This window comes from Chinchilla lanigera, unplaced genomic scaffold (assembly GCF_000276665.1).
Source record: "Chinchilla lanigera isolate Chin_1 unplaced genomic scaffold, ChiLan1.0 scaffold00157, whole genome shotgun sequence".
Classification (NCBI taxonomy): domain Eukaryota; kingdom Metazoa; phylum Chordata; class Mammalia; order Rodentia; family Chinchillidae; genus Chinchilla; species Chinchilla lanigera.
This window is the reverse complement of record NW_004955558.1, coordinates 1,311,822-1,320,193: the sequence shown is the minus strand read 5'-3', so window position 1 is coordinate 1,320,193 and position 8,372 is coordinate 1,311,822. Positions and strand designations below refer to the sequence as shown.

General features: G+C 40.2%; 1 protein-coding gene across 1 annotated transcript in view; it reads left to right on the top strand.

The window, feature by feature from the left end:
• Positions 1-2,741, top strand: part of LOC102020618 (sialic acid-binding Ig-like lectin 14) — a gene marked incomplete in the record, with an annotated part of 33,436 nt that extends 30,695 nt beyond the window's left edge. The window contains 1 exon segment of the mRNA XM_013508897.1: positions 298-2,741. Coding sequence (XP_013364351.1) covers positions 298-425 — 128 coding nt within the window.
• Positions 2,742-8,372: the final 5,631 nt, after the last annotated feature.

The window sequence follows — 8,372 nt, the reverse complement described above, 5'->3', positions numbered from 1 at the left end:
TGCAGAGCATTTATTTATACACTCAGGAAGTTGATGTCAATTCCAACCTCTCTGCCTAGCAACTTGTCGTGGAATCATTATCAGTCTTTGTTTCTAGCGGTACCTTCATGCTTAGATCTCATAATTTCACTACCCTTAAACAAGGAGAGTATACCCTCATTCTTCTTGGCTGTGTGACCATTTTGCAACATTCCATCTCCTCAAATACATACTCACATTTTCTTCACCACTGGAATCAAGGAGGTCAGCACTGCCTGTATCTCTATCTGTTGACACTTTCTCTATTCACTCTCACAGAAATGTTGGCTCACATGGTCCATGTAAAAGTCATCATCATCATCATCCACCCATACCACTCTTCTGTTATGAAAATATGTATGCTGCAGCCAGCACAGCTATCAAATTTCCTGGTGTATGGGCCATGAAGGGTGGTGAGAAGATGAAGAGCTGAAGACAAGATACAGAAAGCTGGAATCAGGTGGCGCCCTCTCTCTGGATGGGAGGAAAAAGAAGTGCTCCACCACCACAGCATGTGTATTTATATATTCAGCATATTCGCATGACACCCCTCTGCCTAGCAACTTGTTTGTTTCAATTGCTAGGAGTGCATGGTGTTCTCTAGACTGCTAGACTGGAGCATCTCTTCATGTGGCTTGCCTTCGGCACACTTTGTTCCCAGGATCAGCCTTGCTCCAGCCTTGCACATGTGGCCAATATCCAACTTTTTCCACTCACTACATCTCCTCCTTTTCTGTTTTATAGTTGTCAGCAATGGGAAGTCTGTTGAATTTAAAGTTGGAGGAGCTGTCTTTGGAGGACTCTGCAGAAGATCTTCTCATTCTTGAACTGTTTTTATGCTGAGTGACCTTATTTAATTAGGCTAAAGATTTTCAGTCCAAGGATTTAAAATCCCTGCACTCAGCAGTTTTATGCTATACAACCCATTAACCCATAACAGTGGTCAGTCACTGGTGCAGCAGGAAATTGTCAGCAGGTGTTAGTGATTTGAGTTTCTTTTATAGCTAGCATATTAGTATGACATTGTTTTATACCTCTTGTCATTATTCCCTTCTGCAGGATGTTTAAGACCAAGTTAAAGTAAGACCTGTATTAATTACAATTAATCTCTTCCTATCAATCATTGTCAGTTAAGTCTCCTTGGCAATTACCTTAAAAGCATGCATAGTGCCTCTCAATTCTCCTGTCAGTCTCAACCATCTGGATGAGTCACAGCCATTGTTTGACCACATTGCTTTCTGTGAAAGCTTAGCAGACTTTTTTCTCCTGGTGACTCTCTTCAGGCACACTATACACCATTGAATACTTTCCCCTGTGGTCCCACAATCTCCTTGGTCAGAAACCAGGAACTCATCAAGTTATAGGACGTTTCAGCAGAGGTTCTCTTATGTTGTGGGTCCTCACTGAACTTGGAGGACTGGGGTCAAAATATTGGCTGTACCCCTACCCTATCTTTCTAGGTTTTGGCCCCCAGACCTCAGTTATTGAACATCCAGAAGAGAAGGTTAATGATATCATATTGCAGTTTGCCTAATATTAAGTAAAATAGAACCATTATTTCTTACTATACATGGATGTTTTAACATCTGGATCCCTGTGGAATGTTAACAGACAACGGTTATATATCATACCCAGAAAATTAGAAATCAAAACCATGCAAAATATTGAAGCATAACAGTCATGATATTTTTGTAACACACTTAAATTTCTATTTTTGATATGAAATAGTCTTTTTATTCAATCATCCCTATCTAGTACATGAGGAGATTTTGCCTAACTAATCGATCTTTAATGGGATGTTATTGAGGAAATTTGTGACATTGTCTGGACTGCTTAATGTCTAGGCATCTCTAAGTATAATGACACATACACAGCAAATACACCACATAAATTTTTGTTAATGGAAGAGGTTTGAATCTGAAAGAAAATTGTACCACCATAAACAATCCCTGTTTTATATTTTGGAAAACCTGTATGTCTGGAGACATGAATATATTTAATACACAATGAGATTAATAACAATCTATTGTCATAGCCATATGAAAACCTTTGTACCAGAGCATCTTTAAATCAAAAATCTTATTGTCTGGAAATCTTAATCTTTTGATGAGGACCAATGTAAACATATCACAATAATATATTTTAATAACATTTTTGAGGTGTCTCCCATAAAGCTATGGAGATCACTGAGGTTCCTATTAATGAACAAAGCCTGGAATAATTTCCCGGCCAGCTGTGCTGTATATACCAAAGGGAGCCTTGACCAATAATTCTCTAAGCCCAAAGGATCCTCATTTGGTTACCTTAGCAAACTTTTGATGACTTCTGTGAACACCAGTCTGGATATCACATTGACCTGCTGGCAATTCAGGTGGAAGCATGCTTTTAGCTCTATAGCTCAAATTAAAATTTGAGCACATGATCCAAAATGCTAAAGGCAAAGCAAAAACAAAACATTGTTGAGCTCAAGTAAAGAACAGCTGTTAACTGATTGGACAAATGGACAAACAACAAGTATACAGCTTACAGATTGGACAAACAAACATCTTACAAAATTAGAGTAAACTCAAATATATTTTTCATCAAATTAAATTATAAAAACATTTTTACAATTTTAGAAATTTGTAAGTATAAGTAGCCTAATCAGAATTATTTGTAGTTCAGTTAGCAGAGATCTCTTATAAGAAAATTTGGATGGAATAAAATATTTTATTTATAATTAATATTTAATTTTTGTATTTATTTTTGTCTTTAAAATACTCAAAAAGAATACTGGTAACTTTCCTGTCCTTTTCTTTCATGTAATTTTCTTCTCAGTTACCTCCATGCACTCTATCACTTACTCAAACCTTTGATTCCCATTTTTAGGTTACCATTTCCCAGGCATCCTGGGTCCATTCCTTTAATTGGCCCCAGGTCAGATCTAGCCCCACCCTTTCTCTATTGGCTGTGGAATTGTCTCTGAAGCATTGCTGTCATAAGATTGAGCAATGGCTTCTTGAAAGGTGGAGTCAATTCCTTCTCTGGATTTGGGACTAGGATACAGGTAGACAGCATGCTCTGGTATCCAGATAGGCCACTCAGTGTTTTCTGGAAAAACACAAGCATATCCTCTACCCCAAGGGAGTGGGTTGGGTGCCTTCCATTGTCCAGTATGAAGATCTTTCCAGAGGACCCTTCCTAACTTCTTTTTCTTTACCTGATTGAATTGTCTTTCTGCTGCTGTAGTCTCATCCATAGTAGGATTTAAAAGTTAATAGTATACAATGCTAAGTGAAGTGTATTATGAGATGTGAATTTTGTAGGGAAGGATTCCCCGTTTTGTTTTTATAATTGAATTTTGAGTGTATAGTGAGCATGTTCAACAATTCCTTGACCTTAAGGGTGATAAGGAATTCCCATGGTAAGGGAAATATGACAAGTTTCACAAAATGTTTGGAAGGCAGCACTTGTATAGGCTGGGCCATTGTCAATCTTAAACGTGGAAGGAAAACTCTGTATCCTGTATTCAGGTGCCCAGGGCTGCTGCCTACTGCTCCCGCCTCTGCCTATGGCTCCTATCCAGACACCTCTGCACCTATGGCCGCCATTTTTTTTTTTAGAAGGCTGTTATGGTTTCTGAGGCCCTTAGCTGAGTGTAGCTTGAATACGGTGATATGCATGGGTGGACTGGCAGTTTAAAATCTTGGTGGGGCCTGGTGGAGTTCGTGCCAAAGCCCATGGGAGGCACGGCCAGCCAGACTTCCATCCCTCTGCCTGCTCATTGCCGCCCACAGCGGCACAGTCATCAACTCCACGGTGGGGGCCTCCTTCAGCTGCGCTACACCATGTGTGATCCATCATGCCTGTCAGGGCCTGATCACACAGTCTCAGGGAAGTTTCCTGTGCCATAGCACCCCTACTGCTTGGTAGGGGTTGGGTGGGCCCCTCTCAAAGTTTCCCAGAATAGATCAGCCTTCCACACCAGTTTTTACACTTACTTTCCCAGTGATGCCCTCATTGACACTGTGTACAGATTCCAGGTTTTGTTGAAGGGACAATGGCTGTGCTGCATTTAGAGGTGCAACAGCAATTTCAGGAAGAAGATCCCTCACTCATATAGCTGAAACAAGCATGCTTGTTCTTTTTCTTTCCTCTAGGTTGTAGATGAACAATCTGAGTGACAGCTAATGCCGACGTAGCCCCTTATGCATATGAGGGTCCAATTTCTGCACAACTCTGAATCATCTCAGACAGTGTACCCCTTTTTTGAGGGCTCTTAAACCTGCTTTATGTAATTTCTTTGCATTTTCAAAGGCCAGTTGTTGAGCAGTTAACTTAAAGGATGACCCTATTTTATGAACTAAGGAGATGGAAGTAGTTGCTTGTGGTGCAATTAAGGTTATCAGGCATTGTGAAATGGAATTCACATGGAAACACTCCTCTATTGGGAAAGGGTCCTTTTTGTCCCCCACTGCTCCTTCCTTACCTAATTGAGCAAAGCTAGAGGGTTTCAGCTCTATTGGGGTGGATTTTGTTCCACTGTCTTTTCCTGCTTGGGACTTGATTTTAAATTAGAGTCCTGAGCCAAATTCTCTGTAATTGTCTAAAGAAGCGTACAGCCATTAACCCATTTCCTAATCCAAATCCATGAAAACAAAGTAAATACAGGAATCAAGAATACAACAAGCATTTCTAGGTACATCTATGGTTCTTTGAGAACCTGTTTGCCCCATGTTTTACACCTGATACACATGGTCTCAGTAGTGATGATATTATTGAGCTCAGTATTGAGGCTATCAACACACTTTGGGCTTGATATTGATGATATCAATGCTGTCAGTACTGAGGATATCAGTATATCTCTCTCCATTTTGTGTGCACACTAGAGGTGTCCTCACCTGCTAGATGACAAATTTCCTCATGCCCTCAGTCCCTGCTTAGGTGCCATTCTGCCATGGCCAGTGCCACTCCTGAATTTCCTGGGGTGAGGACCATGAAGAGTGAGGAGAAGGTGAAGAAATGAAGAAAAGACACAGAAAACTGCAGTCAGGTGGAGCCCTCTCTCTGGATGGGAGGAAAAGGAACTGCTCAACCACTGAAGCATGTTTATTTATACTTTCAGCTGGTTGATGAAACATGACATTCTTCTGCCTGGCAACGTGTATGCTTCAGTTGCCTGGGGTGCATGATGTTCTCTGGACTGGAGCAGCTTGTTCATGTGGCTGGCCTTGGGCACCCTTTGTTCTCAAGACTGGCCTTGTTCCAGCCCCACACATGTGATCAGTCTCCAGCTTCAGCATCTCCCCACACATATATTTTACTATAATGGATCATCTTTATCATCTATGTATGAGTAATCTGATGATTCAATTTTGACTTCTACAAGACTTGCAAATATCATTTTTCCTGTGCAATCGTACTGATTTGGGCTACTTCTACCAGAAAAATGAAAAGAAAATGTCTTTTTTTTTATTTTAAAGAGAGTAGTAAGTGAGAAACAAACAAAGAAATAGAACAATAGCTGCATACCAGTATCACAAATATAAACAAATCAAAGCAAGAACATTCAACGCGATAGAGTCTCAATACAAAATAATACGAAAAGAAAATGTCTTTAAAAACAAATCCTGGTGTAGTGTGGGTGTATTGTATCCTCTCTGAATGCTCAGGTAAGCACACACAAAACCTGTTAGATGGAGCATCACGTGGTTATAAGTTCTGGTTTGACACTTTTTCACATGTGTGCACAACTTGCTTTTCCTCATACTAAGTGGGTAAATACAAAGACTGTTTCCTGTTTCCCTCAGGGGAAGGTAGTGAGATGCACAGCTGGCTACTGTTATGCTAAAGTAAAACTTCACAGTAGGAAAGTAAGGGATGTGTCTGTGGAACCCAGTGCTGTGCTCCACATTGATGCTTGGTTCCTGTGGACCAGACTGAGGAGAGTGATGAGGGGGAGTCCAGATCTAACATCTTTGCTATTCAGTTGCTGTACAAAGTAGGAGTGATAAGTCTGTCACCCATCCCACATCTTCCTCTGAAGCAGAAACTATTCTATGTCTGTCCCAGACCCTGAATTTCCCATGAAATCATTGCCTTTCATGAAAATTGTAGAAGAAAGAAAGGTTCTTCCCTCTCTGGGGCTGCAGGAAGTGGGCTGTCTACTGACCCATGGCAGAGCTGGATTGCCAAGCTCTCCAGGTAGAAGAATGAGGTCAGAAAAAGAAAGTCTATATTCCTGCACTTTCAAATTTCTGTCCACAAACCTTTGTGATCAAATCACATTCAGCTCAGGAGTTCTGCTTGAATTCTTTTTACTCTCACAAGATGAAGCATGGGGGTCTTGCAAGACAGTTGCATCAGCCTGAAAACAGACAGCAGTGAGGACTCCCCAGGGACTCTGCGTTGTTCTTAGAACAAGCCCAGGGCATCTCTAGGGGAGGGGATCCTTCACACTAGTTCATATAGTATAAATCTACCTTGTTATTGGCTTATAAATTACTAGAAGAGAAATCTGTGTAAGAAATGGTAGAGAGTTTAGCATAGGAGAAATCATTCAACACTGGTTTCTACACTAACAGATTAAAAACAGGAAAGGCACTAGCCCTCTCTATGTCCCATTTTCTGCTTTCTGAAGTTAGCAAATAACAAGGGATGCTATCATACACACACTCACGTGTGCAAACACACACACACACACGTTCATAGTGTGCTGGTTTATAACCTACTGCCTAGTCAGGTCATGCTGTCACTGATCTTGATACTAGCAATGCCCACTTAAATGAACATGTGACATTGAAATAAAAGGAACTAAAATTTTATTAGCAATGTCCAAATCAGAGATTCAGTAAAATATCACATTACACAGTACTAATTAGGATCAAGTATAAAAGAAAATAAAGGTTGTTGGATGAGGCTGACAATTTTTCAGTTCTGAATACCTCGCTGTCCTCCAGAATCACTATGGGGAAAAATCTGGCTGAAACAACCTTGTGGTTTTTACAGCTACCCTCCAATATGCAGCCAATAGCCATAAAACGTGCTCCGAGAAGTCTCATATTTCACTGAACCTATGCTGGAGGGTTAACAGAGTTCAACAACCTCCATAATATTGTTTTGACTTGAGGTTATTGGGAATTAGAATATGCACAAATGGATTGGGAGGCAGTCCAGTGGGAGAGGTCTCCCCTGGCATGGAAGATGCCTCAGCTCCACAGTATATGAAATATGATACACAGCAAGAATTACTGAAACCAGTAGACCAATGTATCTAACAAACCGCATAGACATGCTGAAAGATATGTTCACACCAGCAGTCTCCATAAATTCTCAAATTGGAAGCAACTCAGATGTCCATCCAATTAGACTGCATAGAGTATGTATGATATACAAACATGGTGGAAATTCTTTCAGTAGAAAAAACAAATTGCTGATAGAGGAGTTAGAATTGACATACACACATACACACAGCAGTGAGAATTGACATACACACATACACACAGAAACATATACACATACACATGAACACATACAGATTGAACACAAGAAGCCAGGTACTGGAAGCACTTGCTGAATATATCCAATTGCATTAAAGGAAGAAACAGACAAAGCTAACCAATGATAACAGCAATCAACATAGTGCTTACTTTGAGTTGGGGTAGAAACTAGGAAGGCATGTTTGCAGGTTTTTTACTTTTTTGGTGTGCTGGACATCAAACCCAGTGCACGCATTTACACATGCAGATGACATGTCTACCACCAAATTAAACCTGCAGGCCTGGGAATTTCTTCACTTCACTGATTGGAACAGGAAATTTTTCTTTTTGTAAAGGTAACCAAGCACATCTTTCAAATCTGAGCACCTTTGTCTACATATGTTTTACTTCACTATTATTTATATTTTCTAACAATATAAAAGGGCACTTCCTACAAAGCTGTTACTTGATTTGAAAATGTAGATATATAAAAATATAAGAACTGTCTTCAAAAAAACCATAAAACCCAAAGGGTGATGTAACAGTAAGGGAATACATTTAATTGTAAGCATTTTCCAGGGAAAAAATTCACTAATACAATCTGTTGAATCTGGATGGCAGAAATAATTCCAATTTGTCATAACTCTTCTAAGTAGGAAATGTGTAACTCCAGCATGACTCTCGGGCCTCTTCTGCTCTTTTGAGGCCTCACCGTATATTGCAGAGTAGAGAAATTTTGAAAACAGAGCTCCACGAGCACCCCAGTTGCAGCAGTTTTGGATGTGAAATTGCATTTATGTGCACTATTACTGTAATGGCCACACCCACTGACTTCCTCCTGGAGTCACCCTTATATTCTCAGCCTGCCCTTCCTATAGTGTTAGTCGTGGCACCGGA